Source organism: Rhopalosiphum maidis, chromosome 1 (genome assembly GCF_003676215.2).
Source record: "Rhopalosiphum maidis isolate BTI-1 chromosome 1, ASM367621v3, whole genome shotgun sequence".
NCBI classification, from domain to species: domain Eukaryota; kingdom Metazoa; phylum Arthropoda; class Insecta; order Hemiptera; family Aphididae; genus Rhopalosiphum; species Rhopalosiphum maidis.
The window spans coordinates 17,467,192-17,485,547 of record NC_040877.1 but is presented as its reverse complement, the minus strand read 5'-3'; the positions used below and the strand labels follow the sequence as shown (position 1 = coordinate 17,485,547).

Here is an 18,356-nt window from a genome sequence, read left to right as displayed (position 1 = left end):
GCGACTTTACTTTTTACACGTGTAAATAAACGATAGGTTTATATTATTTAGATTGTCGAACACGAAAACAAAAAAAAAGTATATATATTTTTATACGGATGAGTTTTTGATTATGATGAACAATATTTAAACGAATAGTTATAACACTTTATACTATAACAATAATTTATTTTACTATTATCATTAATTATGTATAGTAATAATAATAATAATAATAATAACAATATAATATTGTTATTATTGAAAAAGAAAAAAATGTATAATATCTATCTTTGACTAAATCAATAATAATTATTTGTACACTTTTTTTTTTTAAACAAAATAATAGATTGTAACTGATACTGGTCTGTCATCGGATGGATGTATTAACGTAACAAATTATAAATATCCAATCGGTATACCGTAGGATTAACATTAATATAATATATATATATATATGAATCAAATGTATTTTTGTAATGTAGGTCATTTTATTTATTATCTATTAATAACTATTACAATTATGTTTAAATGTTCCTAAGATTAGAATTTTTTTTTTTTTTTTAATCTTATACACGCGTTATTATCGATTAAACGATCAATTTGATTTTAATTAAACTATACACATCGGTCTACGCGATCTCGTATACCGAATATATTATTCTACATGTGCGTAATAATACGTAAAACACTAGTATTATGTTGGCATAATGGCGATATAAGGACTATCTATAAATAATCCGTTCTATACAGATATATCATTAAAAAAAAAAAAATGTGCGATGATGTGTATGATTCACATTTTAATTCCTAAATGCAGATTTACTGCTTCATAAACTCGTATTTATCAGACATATAGGGTATGTTTAACGATTAATCGTTGTATGTTTAGTTTAGGTTTATGGTTTTATTATTGATACTGATTGAATTTATATATAATTTTTACGTATTCTCCGCCATCGCTTAATCGATTAATAAGAACACATACACTGCGTTTAATCAATTATTTTATATAATATATATGATCGCCGAACGAGCTAATCGAGTTTTAAACATGATAATGTTGAACCGTATTCGATTAAACAAAAAAAAAAAAATAAGAAGAAGAACTATACCAAGTTATTGGTAATCTATTCGAAGTAAAAATAAAATAAATTAATATTCATTTCCACTCGATAACTTTTACATTGTAAAACTTCTCTCGACGTCATGAATTTAATGCACCAATGAATAATATCTCTGCGGCCAGTGCTCAGACATATATTGTGCTAAATATATTACAGTTACGCATTTAACTCGCTGCACCGGCACATTTAAATAATTATATACACACGAAAATTCACGAACGTCCTCCGATATAGTTTAAAGTTGAGATATCTATCAATAATATAATATGAGTAATAAATAAAATAATATGTTTCGCGAAATCCGAACCATCGAGTTCCAGTGATTGACGCGTCCACGTGGAAATGGTTCTATGTAATTTATCTATAAATGTTTATTATTTAAGTTGTATAATATGTATTGTATACTTTAACCTTATTTCATTATGGGCATTGTGAAATTATGCTGTACGTCATATATAATATTATAACAATACAATATCCACTTATATTGAAGTCTTATTACATTGTATGTGATGAGTGAATACTGCGTAATGTATTATAGAGTAAGTATTAAGTATATATATTACATAGAAAAATAGTATATGAAGTGATGAAAAAACAAAAAAAAAAAATCCTTTGGCTAGTCACAATTATTTTATCAAAATAGTTATTGTTAAATGGACAAAATAAAAAATAAACCGTGGACGTATGGGGTAAAAATGAAAGGAATATCAACACAGTATAATATGTACTGTATAATGTTATATAAGTGGCATAAGACAATTCATCTACACACCAACAGGCAGACGAAAAAAATTACTGTATTTAAAAAAAAAAAAAAAAAACAATTAATTCTGTTAGGTTTCGCGCGCTCGCCAGGGCACACACGCGCGTATATTATATTATTATACTATACGAAGATACGGCGGCGGCGGCGGCTTTTCAATACGTGCGCGTCACACGGAGACGGATACCGCGACGGTACGTCTCTGATAAATGGTGAAGAGACTCGGCTGATCTGAATGGGGAGAGAGGTCTTGACAGCCGCGGTCCACACGTGCACACAAACGCACAGAACGACTACAACGACTACTATGTGTGTGTGTATGTATTCAATATGATGTATATGCATACATCATTTGAGTATATATATATAGTAATAGGTATAAGGCTGCGATGGAGTCGCAGGAGACCCACTGTATAAAAAAATAAATAAAGCGAGAGGAGAATGAAAAAAAAATTGAATAACTCTGACAGACGTACGCCCTGCGTTTCAATACGTCATACATATATATATATATAATACACATAGATATAGATATATATGGTACGCGACCGCTTATGTGGTATAAATCAAATGGTCTAATTATTATTTCTCTGTCCGTTATATACCCGCGTATATATATATATATATATTATAATATTTGACTTTGTATGAACAAGGTTTGTTTTTTTATAAGATTCTCATATCGCTTTTTTTTTTTCTTTTTTTTATTATACCTATATGCCGTCCAAAGTTTGATTTCTCCACGTCTTACCATATAACACGCACGTCCAAAGTGTACCTATGAATTATATAATAACATATTGTATACGATGTTTACACGCATAGAATGATTTGTCACCATTCGTATATATTAAACATTTACATATACCGACGTGTGTAAATATATATTATTATGTTTAGGTACAACATATAGGTCTATGCATTTAGTTACAAAATAAATATATATATATAAATCTTTATCGTATATTATATTGTATAGGCGTTTTTTAGACCAACTTTGAATTTTTCGAATAATAATATGGTATGGAACACCGATATTGGTATTTATTGTAGAACGATCAGCTGTAAATCTGTATGTTGTATTTTGTTTGACTATTTAAACGATAATATTGTACACCCATTGCGCTCACAATAATATATATATATCAGATTAAATAATTATTAACAGGACCTATTAATTCTGATTATACCCGTCCCAATCCACCTTAACACAGTAACTAATTGAACTTAAGTTTATAAACGCTGAAACCATTTTTTATTTCACAATTATTAATAGATTATGTATTATATTATGTTTAACGCGTCCTATAATGGTGGACTACGCTCTCATCGTCTGCAGCGCCATACAGTGTTTCCGTCAATAATTACTTAACTGTGAACTGTACATATATACCCATATATTATTATGTACACAATATATGTGTGTATGTATCTTATAATCGTATCTTTTTGATGTATATGAAAAAAAAATTAAATTAAACGTCCATACTAATAATATATTTGATTTTGGAGATTCATTTTAATACTGCAACAGCATATTATATATATATGTAATATTATGGCTGTTTGTTCCGAAATTTCACACGATGAACCCGTTTATGATATGAATCGTAATAAAACTCAACGCGCGCGCAGCATTATTATAATATGGACGCATTATGGTGAAACTGCAACGGTTATCGCTCGTGTGAATAGTTTTTTTTTTTTTTAATAAATCACGTCATTGTGTGTAAAACTTTTTATGTTCATATTTACATGACACTATCGCACAGATGTCTATCAAAAGTCACGTTAGTGTTGGCCGGGCAAATAAAACTTACACGACTTTTAACTACTACATGCGGCCACTCGCGTTGTATGGATGTAAAAGGTATTGTTATATTATAATATTATTTATTCGTACAAAATATTGTATTCTGCGATAATATCGTCGATCGCAGGACCACGAATTACAAACGATAACGTATATATGATACGCGTGGAGTGTTAGGCATTGGGTACTTGGAATTCCACCGCAGGTCGTAATTTCTACTGTACATCTATAATAATGTAAACACGCACGTTTTTAAAACGATATAATATATTATATACAATACATACATAAAATCCGATACTCAATTGAGTGCGTTTTCGTATCCAATAGCTTTAAACATAATAATTTATCGTAGACTGTCATCGTCGGGGTAAAAAACCTAACACATATTAGAAATAAAAATGTATTTCTCATTTTGCAAATCATTTGCGTCCTACTTTTGAAAAATACACGCACGAATTAAGTCAACGTCGTACTTGGGTATACGCCCAGCGTTGATAAAACAGTTGAAAAAAATACAAATACGGTTTAAATTGAATTGCATAAATAATATGTTATAAATTATAATATGGTTTTATATCAACGTGGGGGTTATTCAATATTGAAGGAATTATTAATCATATTTCTGTATTTTACCTATATCTGTGTGGCCTATTAACCGACTAACTATAACTTAAGAACCAAGGTTAGTCTTATTTTGTTTTTTAGTCACAACATTAAAAAGTTTTTTCAACCATAAGATAAAAATAATATCGACTGGTAGACAAATGTAATAACTATAAACATCACGATGATCATACGTCTATAAAGATAGAAGAATTAGATAAAGTTTGAATTCAGGCGTCCAGCGTCCTAATACCACAGGTGATCGCGAAAATACGCTCGAGCGTATTATAAACGTATAAAGAGAAAGCTCGGGCGACGCATCTCATCTCCCCCCATAATACTATTACACGGCAGGTAACGAACATCGGATTTAGGCCAATTATTATTATTTATGAAACGCGTTGCAGTCTTCTTCTTATTCTTCGGTTTCTCACGGTGATTTTTATCATTGCACCGTAAGTCGTATTCTTTTTCTCCGGTAACTCGATCGTTCTTTTTTCTTTATCTACTGCTCCTACATACCCGTATGCGCGATTTAGATGGTTCGTGAGTTACCGCACTAGTAACGTATCGTGTATAGTCATATACACACACACACAAGCTTTTATTTTTACAGTTTGGACCACCATTATCATTGCTATGTACGTGCGAATTGCATAGCTTTAAAGCAAATGTCTTTAAATATATGTATTTCTTGCAGCGTACCTATAGTAATTTCATGGCCAAAATAGGCATGCAGTTTGAGCTGTTTGAAGACCTATCAATAATGAAATATATGAAGTTTTCGATTCGGAACGGAATTATGTTAATGTATATAGATTGGACGTTACAGTATTTCACATACTTTCATTATTTAATTTATTTCGTTTGCCTTTATTTTATATAACACAATATATTCCAAAATTGTACAGTTTGAGTTTAAATATCTTTAGGTCTATCAAAAAAAAAAAAAAAAATAAGGGAGGTCATGGGTTAGAGATACGAGTAAAAGTTATTAACTAGACATATTACACATATTATTTTCGAAATGTTATATTAACAACTCTTGTTATACCTAATAAAAATTCTCATGATAAAATTATCGTTCGATTATATGACGTAATCATTGAAAAATCCTGATTTATCATCAAAAGTATAATAAAATATTCAAAAATGTACAAAAAAAAAAAAAACATAAACTTGGTAACCTCAATCTAACACGGAACGATGATGGAGGAGATACTGGTGACTGATGGGTTTTGGACTTAGGCTATTCTCACGGCGACGACAAGTTTTTTGGACATCGCGTGTGTATACTCAGCGATTTCATTGTATATTATATATAATATAGCATATACGAACACATATCGGCCACACGGTCGCTCCCGCGAGAGCCGTGTGAACAAAAATAAATATAATATATATAACGCACTCACACACACATACACACAAATCGGCACGCCATCCATCGGCTACTGGTTTGCCACTAGTTTTTTTTTTCAAAACGCGTATCAGACGGTTGTGTATTTAATATATGTATGTGGTATATAATTTTTTTTTTTTTTTTGTCAGTCTTTATTATATTTAGACGAACGTCAGGTCGCGAGAGTGACGTTTAAAAGTATTTATTGTGTATCGCGCTTTTATATTATTATTATTATTATGTTATGCGGGCGGAGTGAGAGAGATACAAACTGACAGACGGAGAAAGAGACCTACAGACAGACAGAGATAGAAAGAAAGAAATAGATAGAAAAATACGATTTAATCGTTCGGGAGATTTCACCTAGCAGTCTATATAGTAGTATCGCCTAGTAGTGGTAATAGCGGAGAAGAGGAGAGAACATTTAAGGCACCAACACAAAAGAGGCCTAGTCATCCCGCGAGACGACTACGGCGACGGCCGGTCGAGTGCCTTCGCGTCTTTCGGGCTGACGAAATAATCAGTTCGGTTCTTTACAAATGGTAAAATAATCTTAATATACACATACACAAACACAATAAGTATGTATATGTGTGTGTGTGTATATGAGATAAAAAGAAGCGTTTCTATCGTGTGAAAAGCCGCCTACGATGTCCGAAATCTTAATACATTTTATGTTTATATATATATATATAATATATAACGGGTGTCTAAATCGTTTTTTAATTGTGCTCTGGTAACGACTCTATCGTTACGCAGTGAAAATTCAGATGGCTCTACAAAACGGGTTTGACAAACCAAATTTGGTCTTATACAAATAAAAATCGATATATACCACAGATTTTTCGAATAAAGAACATTAACGGTTTAATATTTGAACATAATAAAGATTTAAGAAACTTAATAACAAAAATATCAAAAATAATTTATTTAAAATTGTTTTAAGACTGAATTTTATTCATAATTTTGTAATATTTTGATAACTATAGATAAATGTATAGAAATAATTTTGATTTATTTTTATATAAATTTTGCTATTAATTTAACATTATTATTTTAATACATATATACATTATACATGTTTATATATTATAATATTTTATTAGTTTATAATTATTTATATCTACGAAGTATTTATTTTATTTATTTTTTTTTTGACGTGCATTCAAACGTATAAAGTAACTAATATAATCGTTATAATAGATTATAAGAATATAAACCAGTTTTAATGCGATAATTATGCGGTTTACGTAAGAATTTAATATTGCAAGAGAAATATACTGATAGAAGATAATATACTATACATCTAGTTACTACCTACATATTATACTACGTACGTCCTACATACGTCAATATATCGTAAAGTATAAGCAATGTATGAAATTATTACTTTATTTATGCAATTGAAACATCTCTACTGTATAAATTGTTTACTACAATATTTAACTTTGTACAAATGTGTTATGTGCATATGGTTTAAGACGATCATAATTCATAACCATATTTCTATTATTTATTATATACAATGTGATTAAATTAAGATAAACCTTATTTTTTTGAAAAAAAATTTTCCCATAGGTTAGGTAGTACGATAAAAATTTTGAAAAAATGTAAGTAAAAATTATATTATTATAAAGGTTAAAACTTTAAAAAAAAAAAAATATTGTAGACACTTAAATGGATCACCTTGTATAGTACAAGTAAATGAAACACTATTGTTTGCGCATATTGTATATACCTACTATTCATCGTAAATCTGTATTATTTTATTTTGCCTTAGTATTTAAAAGTAAGAACAAGTTCTCTAAGGGATCTCTGACGTACGATAGATATTTATTACGAGACCCATATTTCACGCGCTCATGTCATACAATGTTATAACATAATATGTTCTTTATAATGTCCCTAAAGAAATCTGACACTCTGTCTCATCTATATATTTATAAAACTGTTGGCTTATAACTTACAAGCTGTATTTATAAATCACTCATGCATGAGTTGAATAAAAACAGAAAAACTCATGAGGTGGATATTTCCTATGTATCCTCTATATTTAGGGTAGTAATTATAATAATATTTTATGCTATTTTATTTGTTTACAAAAAAAATGTATTTATTTTATTTATTATTTTTTATGATCAAAAATTAGGTTCACTTAATTGTATTAAAACTATTTAATAACTATAAAAAAGTCAGGAAAGTAAATTTATTTATAGAGTACGAGTCATATTAATAGCCTCACCGAAAAAAAAGGTTTTATTGCTTATAATAAAGGCTAAGCTTAAGTTAAGAAACACGGTAAGAAATATAAATAGGTACTTAACTTATTAAATATATTTTAGGATAACATTAAATTTGTATACAAACACTTTTAATAGTAATTAATAATTCAATTTTGCATTTCATATTATAAACAAGTATAAATTATAATTTTTTAATTTTTTTTTTTTTTTTTGTATAAATTAAAAATATTTATTTAACACTAAAATTTATAAATTATGTTATTTTATTGTAAAGCTGTATTAGAAGTTTATCTATAATTGTAAATATATTTTCAAATGAAGTATTAAATGAATTGGAAAAAAAAAATGATTTACTATCTAAAAGTTTAGGCGCAATTATTACTTTTTTATTTTGTATTTTAAATAAATAAATAAATTTATATCTCTTTCGTGTTCTCAACTATCAGTGTGAGTGTTGAAAAATCATTCGTATTCCTCCATAACAAATTATGATATAAATTTGTCCACCACTGAAGCACATATAATAATGATGATGTGAGTTTGTAAGTATTTTTGCGTTTATATCCGCGGGTATACAGTACAGCTATATATTTCTATTATAGAGATCCGATGAGTTTTGGATATTAGTTATTATTTATTACAAATAGGTAGGTATGTGGTATTATGGTGTATACTAGCATTCAGATGATGAAGATACGGCACGTATACGTCATTACTCATTAGTAGACGGTAATCACTATTATAATAGTGTACTGCATAGTTCTGTCAAAATCGGGCGACCGAAAATGAATAATAATTATTATTGTTATGGGCTTTAAATATAGAACTACTATTATTCTGTTAGTTCGTACAGAGCACAATAGCTAATTGAGAATAATTTTCTTGTACCCTTCTATCATACCATAATTGCAGTATTATATGTATGATTTTCGGATGGTTATCATATTGAAATCGTATTCGAATAATACCTACCCAGTACCCACATACCTTTGATATATATTGAAAGCAAATATGAATATCAAACAAGTATTGAAATTGATAAATACCTATAATATTTTTTTTATTTCCATTAAAATCAATTGTAAAAGAATAATTTATAAATAATCATGAAAGTGTTATTATAAAGTATATCGTCACCAGTACCTACTGGTAATATTAATTATACGTACATTTTACGAGTATTTCTTATTTCGCCAGTGTTAAATGTAATGTAAAATAGCTGTATAAAGACGAAAATAGTTCCTATGGAAAAATATTGACATACGTACAAAACGTTACATTACTTGTCACTTGGTTAAATTATTTATTCACTGTACTTAAGTTAAAAATCACGCACCTATTGTATCGTAAATTTTTTTAGAAAATCTTATTGGTTAGGTATAACATGTTAAATACTTTGGAGTAAATATATGAATGCAATTTATTTTACTATATGGAAAATCACATTATTAAAAAGTAAATTGAAGAAAAAACACTAATCAGCTAAGTTACTAAGATATAAAACTTAGATCATTTGGTCAAATCACGTAACACTATACGGCACTTAAAATATTTTCGAAACGTTCGGAGGATTTATTTTATGTGAATAAAAAATAATACGTAGGTATACAGTATAATTAAACATATTTAATATCACTTCGATTTTAATCCGTGCAATTATGTATAAAGAATAAAATTAGTTGAATTGTCGAGTATAACATAAAATACAATATATTAATTGTACCAATCGTATATATAAACCTATTAACATGCACATTCATTCCCTTTAAAGAACCTGCTTGAACACAATACCATATATATATATAATCTGTTACAATTTTAATGAGATAATAAATTCTGTAACGTTAAATTTGTCATTCATCGCACATTACAGAATATAATTTAAAAAAAAAAAACCTGTGGAATTTTATGATATTCATCCATGGATATTCAAAATAATATATCTATAATAAAAATCTATCTATATAATGTATACTATAGTGTATATATTCGGTATACAATCATATTTAGTCTTACGTTCCATCTGTATAATATATGAATATAATAAAATTGAGGAAAAATGTAAGTATAAAGAAAAGCGCGAGGAGTATTAGAAGTGCGAACAAATCGTTTAAGCGTGTTAAATAATAATTTAATTCGATTAAAAAAAAAACTAGAGAGAATATCGTATTATAATAGTGTATATAAAACAAACTGTAGGAACGTTTATGGCGAAAAATAATAATAATAATAAATAATGATAATAACAAAGTAAAAGCGCTATCATATCTAGTTTTGTTCCTCCCGTCCTATTCTCAACCTATACAATGGGCGTTTCTCATCAAAATCGAGCAATTTAACGACGGCCCCGCCGCCCCGGACGCAATAATTATTAATAACCTGACAAAGTTTCATCTCACATCACAGTGGCGTTCACGGTTCACACGAATCACAAGACCGCCGAAACGGTACAGATATGGATGAGATTATAATATATTATATATAGCTTATAAGTATGGCAAAAAAGAAAATAAGTAAAACGGACGGCGACAAGCAAAATATGTAACACAACAGTAGTATAATATAAATTCATTGTGTATTACAAAGTGATTTTCCGTGTATATACGATTTAATTTTTTTATTTCAATACGTTTGAGTCTTACGACCCGCTACCACTGCACAACACCGCGATCGAACAATAACGATCAACCGCCAAAAGGATTTTCACGTTTAATAATACTAATATAATCATACATTAAAAAAAAAAAAACACACAAATCCCAACGTTTCCGTGTTAAAAACGCTATATCCCGCGTTCTTTATGCGTTTTTATTATATTCTACACCGCGAGATGCTGAAACGCGACGTACGCTTTTTTTTTTTTTTTAATGCAACACATATAATATTATGTACGTTCAACTTTTATTGCTCCGGATAATGTTCGCCGTTTTGCTCGCGCCCCACACAACATTACCCACATTGTTATACATACCGAGTACCACGGACGTCATACGTCTACCTTTATATTATGTATACATGTATTATAATATGACTTTTGAATTTAATTATTATCCGGTCAATAAATTACCCACTACTCTCACACGCGGCTTACAACAAGTCTGTTCGCATCACCTCATTACATCACGCAATTAAGACGCGTGTCCAACTGCAGTTTGTTTAATAGAAAATCATAATATTATAATAATAAGTACTGTAATAACATATACAATAATATGCGTGTATTATATACACATGGTACGTGTCCGGCTGGTCATATTTTTGTGAGAAGTCGGCATGGTTTTTATATTATACTTCGTTGGTACGTATACATTTTGTAAAATATTATGATAATATTGCGCGTATAATATCATATCAGACATATTTCATACCTACGTGACGAGTGAAATAATAATATTATATTAAATGTTTAAGGAGGAATTTTTTGTTCTGATTTATATAATACGTCGTCGCGGGACGTTTGGAATAATCAGACGTCGCGTCTCTCATTAACATTTCAATGCACCTTTTGTCTTTCGGAATCCCGACGTATATTTTGACATAAGTGTCCTATATATTGTGTATATTAATATTGTATGCTGTACAGTATGTATATTATACATATATAGTTACTCTAAAATAACGCTCAGTCTTTTCCTTCCTGTGCTATGGGAGTGAGTACAGCGTGTGTGCTCGTGAGTATTATGTGTTGTGTATTATAATATGTCTACACGTATTTTCTTTAATATTTTTTTTTTTTTTTTCAATTATTTATGGGACTCATTTTTTACCGAGGCATGTGGGACACGGACACTTCAGTTACAGGGGTCTCGCGATCTCCTACGCCGACGTCAACAACGACATGTGTTCGGCCCGTGTCAAAAAGACCGCAACGCGCGCGCGCTGCGACCACCTATCATCGCGTTCATGCATACGTATTGTATTCGGAGGACCTCACTGACTGCACGAACTCGATTTGTTTGGTGACAAAAATGGAATGCCGTTTTTTTTTACCAACCGATTATAATATATAATATATATATATATACATATTCACGTGTGCGTGTGTTTATGTATGTTTGAACTTTCTTGGTCGCATAACATTTGGACAAATTGGTACACGACAACGTTCATGCGAGCGTTCATATTTAGAGCGCGGTTCACTGCAGATTAAAAGCTGTAACTCAATATTTAAAACGTTTTTGTTGTGTCCAACGCATGAATCACGGTTCTTAAATTCGAAACAATGTCGTGTTATATAAGTATTATAGGTCCTATTAATTGTTATCATGCATTATACCATAAATTAAATTATTACAAATTAGAAGAAAACTAGAAAATAGAAAATAGAATCTAATATTATCATTATCTAATTTATTATTTACTCGTTAATGTTTTAAGTATAAATATTTTAAAAATATAATCTTATAATATTCATCCTACAGACCGTAGTCATGTATGATCTTTGGACTTTTAAGTTTTAATTTCGTAGATTTGGAAATTAGTAATTATAATTGTTATTTAAGTAGTAAAATAAAAATTCTAAATTTTAAAAACTGTCCAGTATAGTATTATTATATTATTATGCTAACATTGCTATAACTTAAGAATAATTCAAATTGTAGAAATATAACTGAAAATTAGACTGTGAAATTGCATAATTAATAAAAGTTTTAAACTATGTCAGGTATTTTCGTAAACAATGTAATATATTGTTCTACGATTGTATTATATCTTTTTCAAATCAATAAGTTCATACAATAATATTTTACCTCGATCGGGAATCTTATATAAATAAATATATTGTTATGTACATTTTACACATGGAATGATTTTTATCATTTATATAATCGTATTTATTTCTAAGTCAACTTTCTATATCTCTATCTTTAGACTAGCTGTACAATACAACTACAGCAATTGTTCTAATTCAAATAAATACATTTTCGCAATCTTTCTGCAACACCATTCACACTCATAATTACCTATTGGTCCCAGATTAAACAACTTATGTATTGTTGAAACACTTGAAAAGGTAGTATAGTAAGAATTTAACGACCGTAACAAAGTATACATTAAACAGAAGAAAAAAAATCAATGTAGTAACTTAACAATAGTATTTAATTTTAATTTTTTAAATTACAAATTTAATTTATGAATAATTTATGTTAAGTAAATTTAATTTTAAAGCATTTAAAATTTGCATTATTATACCTAATTATACCATAAGTTGGTCCCTATTTATCAGTTGTTCTGTAAATATTTTATATTACTACCAATGACTTTGTTTTCAAATATAATTTTAATCTGCAAGTATCGTGTCTACTTTTTCTGGTTAATACGGTTATCTTTCACGTAAATAATTACAAACGTATAAAAAACGACACGTTGGTTAAATATCATTAATCCGAATTTGTTGCAACTCGTGATTGGTCCTCAATCATTTTGACTACCTATATTATAAAGTATTTTAGAACAGAGGGCTTCCACTAAACGTGTCGAAATATTGAATCACTGAAAACTGATTTGATAATATCTGCTGCCTCAATACCGTTAAAATATTGGTGCATGAAGTGGTAAACAATAGGGTAGATAGAATGGAGTGACTATAGATCGTTTGAAGAAGTGTGTAAATGTAAATGGTGGACATTATTTTGAATAGTAAATATATTTTTTTTGTTACTAAATTAATAAAGAATAAATAATATCTGATTTTTTATATTAGCTTTGTTTTATTTATTAAATATACCAATATCTTAGGGACTTAATGGCATGACTAAGTACTACCTATAGCTACGGCTAAATATTGAAACAATATAGTTTAGTTTAGTTTAATTTCATTAAATTAAAAAAAAAAAAAAAATAAAAATTTTAAAATACAATAATATTAAATTTAATTGGAACGGATAATTCTAAAATATTATTAAAATTATTAGAATGCTAATAATACTACAGATTTAGGTAATTATAAAACTAAAGAATAGTAACGAATATTTTACCTACTAAAACCTACCTAGAAAGTACCGGTTAATAGTAATAATTATGTATACCATGGTTGACGAATTTCATACGATTGCGTACTTCGTACTTCTATTAGAAGAATCCTGTAAGGTAAATCCATACAGTATGTCAGTATCGACGTATGCAAATGTTTTACTATGTAATATTCACTCTGTACGTGTTGATTTTTATACTAAATAATATAATAGTCATGGTTAGATTCATACGGCCATAGCACACTGTGATTATAATTAAACGACAACCGGACAAAAACAGGATTGTAGACCGGCGCCCGTGCCCTTGGCTTCGAACTTGTACAGACACTCACACGCCATATACGAGTATATTATATATTTACATATGTCATAATAATATTACAATGTGTATAACAACACACAGTTAAAATCGATCAAAAATTATCAGCGCTTTCTGCGTACTTTACATTAATTGGTGATCGGTTTATAAAATTGACACGTATCCATATTTTTGTATCTATGCACTGATTTGTGTACCTATACTATGTTTTTTGTAGACTCACGAAAAGAACATTTTCATTTTTTTATATAGCTGTTTAATATATTTAATCTCATCCCATAATAACAATTTTTAACTATAGATTTTTTTAAGTGGTCATAAACAGGTGTTTGGGGAAATTAAGAAAATCCATTTGGCATTAAGGTGATTTATTTATGAATTTCAATTATATTTCTAAAGTATATTAAGTACTACATAACATTATGTAAACGCGTGTGTCGCTGACATCGGCGACAGAGACTTTGACGACCGTATAGGACTTGCATGATTTTTATTAAACATTCAATTTTGAATGTATACATCTTTTTTTCTTAATCGTTTTAATCAAAATTATAATATGATATTGAATTTTTTTATGTAATTCCTATTTACAATATATACCTATATATTAAAGATTACATAATATTGATTACACGTTGTTGAAACGAATTTAACGTCATACATTATAGCAATGTATAATAATATAATATGATATGTACATTGTGTTGTCAGTATTTGAGCCTTGGTACTCGTTTTTTATCAGAAACCACCACCTACAATAATCCCCGTAAATAATATTGATGAATTTCTAGTTATGTTCAACATAGATAGGCTACTGGTTCAATAATAATGGTTAATGCCATAATTATTCTAAAAATATTTTTTAACTAAAAATTAAACGTATTTTTATTTATTTGATTTTATATAAATACAAAATAAATCATAATTTTAGTTATATCATCATTGAGCAATATTTATTTTATGTCTGACATTTTTTAATTTTTTTTCTTTAATTAAAGGTATCTTTATTATTTTAACGGTATCTACACATACTATTTAGTAAATTTACCTACAGATTATAGTTTTCATTACGAAAAATGTAAAAAATTATGATTTAATGGATTTTCTAAAGTAGGAGGTATCAAAATATATTATTATTAAAACGACGTTAATCAATTTAAAAATTTAACTGTAAAATTGATTGAACGCTTTATAATTAAGTGAACAAGTGATAAGCTTCAATGTAATTTATACCATTTATAGTTTTAATAATTAATTTTTTTAGTATGAAGATATATATTATAAGATAGCTAAACTATATACCTATACTTTATATTTTATACTTATACTTAAAAATATATATGTTATGATTAATGTTTTATTATTTTATATATATTATCAAAATTTAGAAATATATATTTTTTTATTTGATAATAAATACTTAAATTTTTTAATTATCCAGTATATAATTAATTATAAATATGTAATAATAGTAATATGCTTGAAGATTTATGATATAATTCATTACGCGATTCTAATACTCATCACTATTAAAAATATATTTTTCTTTTGTATACAGAGATAACGCTTTGTGATTATTGATAGTGATTAGTAGATTAAGAATGATTTTTTAACTGCCTAAAAAAAATGATAGTTATATTAGCGGTAAAATTTTAGAAGATAGACTTTGTTAATTGCTGAATTTATTTATTTATTATGTTGGAATTTTTAGTATATATTTTCTCATGAGTTAAAATTTAAAAAAAAAATAACATTAATTATAATATTTTGTTATTTTAACCGACCATGAAATAGTGTTAACGTTAGTAGCAAAAAATATAGATTCGAATACTATTTTAATGGTGCTATAATAATTCCTACATCAAAAGAATAATGTGATGGTCTTTAATTTGTGCTTACTGTATTATTTTATAGTTATAACTAAAAATTCAAATAATTTGACTACATTATATCTATTATGTTTTATCATACATTATACTATTTAACTGGGATGGGCAATTCAACGCTATTAGTGGGCCAATTTTTTAAAGTGAAGATCTAGTGGGCTGGAGAACAGAGAAAGCAAAAAAATATCAATAAAATGTTCAGTTAACATTTATAGTTCAATACTAGATAAGAATTCATATGCACGTTTTACAATAATAATAATGTCGATTTCATAAATATACTAAAATAAAATACAGAAAATCTTAACATTTTGTATTTTTATAAAGTAATTTGAAATGTAGCATGCGCTGGATGCGGTTGCCCGTCCCTACCATATTATAGTATTCGAATTATAAGACCATCGTATATGACGTATTTTAAACGTTAAAATTGTATATACCTATCGCACTCCAGCAACCACAATGACACAAGTCACACTCAACATATTTTGTTCAGGAAAGGGAATTCTGAATTTGCTTATAAGTTATAACTATTATTAAATAAATAAAAAATTAACCAATTATTCAATAGTTTTCAGTTGTACCATTATTTTTTTTCCTACTTATCATTCAAATAATTAAAATTTCAAAAACATAATTATTTAAAAAAAAATCGAGTTAGATCAGTTTATATAATATTTTTAGAAATTAGTGTTCTACTTAGGCCAAATAATTTTTAGAATATAAGTCATTACTTTTTTTTTTGTATTATCATATTTCTTGTAAAATATTAATTACTTATATAAAAACAAAAAAAATTACTTATTACGAGGAGTTATACAATTATGTTAAATTTCTATTATAGGTACTTGTTCGAGGGTATATATTTTCAGACTTTCGTAACACTGCAGTGATGGAGAAATGAAATTGTTTAATAGGCTTTAGGCCAAAAGGATCATATATAATATGATTAAACAAAGTTACCTGGTGAACATGTTGGAGGAATTAGCCTGGAAATCCAGCTTGATGGTTTGAGTCAAAACTAAACAACAAGAAAGAAAAACCAACCCGTTCCACTACTCGCCGTTTAAAATAAGTAATGATTTATGCACAATTACGACGACGACATCGACGTCCGAATCGCGCACCGTTCGCGTTTAATTGTGTTCGTCTTACATTTCCGGTCGGAAGTCGATGCACACGATAAATATACGAACAGAAATTATTTGAAAAAATGATTATAAAAAAAAAAGTACCTCGGATTACAATATAATAATAACACAGCGACTGGCGTGGAAAAAATGTTTAAAATAATATTATCACCGAGACATTCATGCGTGAGCGTATATACGTACAATAATAATATCATGTGCGACCGCACGTGAACCGGTCCGTCCGCGCGTTTGAGACTGAGGCTGTCTTCTTCATGTCCACCCGCACAAGCGCGGCAACGGCCGTACCCCCGCCCCAGTATGTTCGCCAGGTAACCGGTCCGAAACGTCATTGGCTGATGGTTCGCGGACCGCCCAGTTGTCGGTGTACGCCGCCGAGCACCGTCACGTGTTCCCGCCGCCGTCTAGCCACGTGCTACTCCGTCACCGCGCAATGTATAATAATATAATATTATAAATAATATTATCACGTACATGGTATTATTGCTATATTATTTTTTATCTATATATTGGCGAGCGCGCGAGACAACAATAAAAATAATATTTACGTTTAGAGTCGTTTATAGGCAACATAAAATGGTATATTATAATCACATATGCAGGTTTTCGATTGTTTAAACAATATCATTATTATATTTTAAAACATTTTATAAAATACACGATACGATATTCTTATCTTACTTTTGACATTACTATTATAGTTATCAGAGTATTTTCATAATTTTTGTGTTCATCAATAATTCGATCAGGTAATATAATAATTATAATTACAATATTTTGTGGTCACATATATTAATAATAAACAATTCAACCATTTTAGTATCAAAAAATAATTAAATAATACATATTCTATGGTCTATATTTATTGTAAATACAAGTGATTCATACAATATTCGTATACTTTATTTTTACTTAATAAGACTTATTAGTTGTTATTTTTTTCTAGTAAACTAGATTGATTATAGATATGATTTTATACACACATTGAATATATCAATGAAATCCATAATAAAGTCATACGTTTATATGAGTTTTTAAAACATAATTTTTGGAAGTTTTATGATCCAACTAACCTAACCTAACCTAACCTAA

The 18,356-nt window shown here is 28.3% G+C and overlaps 1 protein-coding gene across 2 annotated transcripts in view; it reads right to left on the bottom strand.

Annotated features, from left to right (window-relative positions):
* The window catches only part of LOC113558248, a 120,057-nt gene extending 102,577 nt beyond the window's left edge, over positions 1–17,480 (bottom strand). For both annotated transcript variants that reach the window (XR_003405611.1, XM_026963729.1), the window contains exon 1: positions 17,077–17,480. Coding sequence is in view for 1 of the 2 variants with exons in the window: in XM_026963729.1 (XP_026819530.1) it covers positions 17,077–17,087 (11 nt within the window). In the remaining variant the exon portion in view is untranslated. The remainder of the gene's footprint in view (positions 1–17,076) is intronic.
* Between the last annotated feature and the right edge of the window lie 876 nt (positions 17,481–18,356).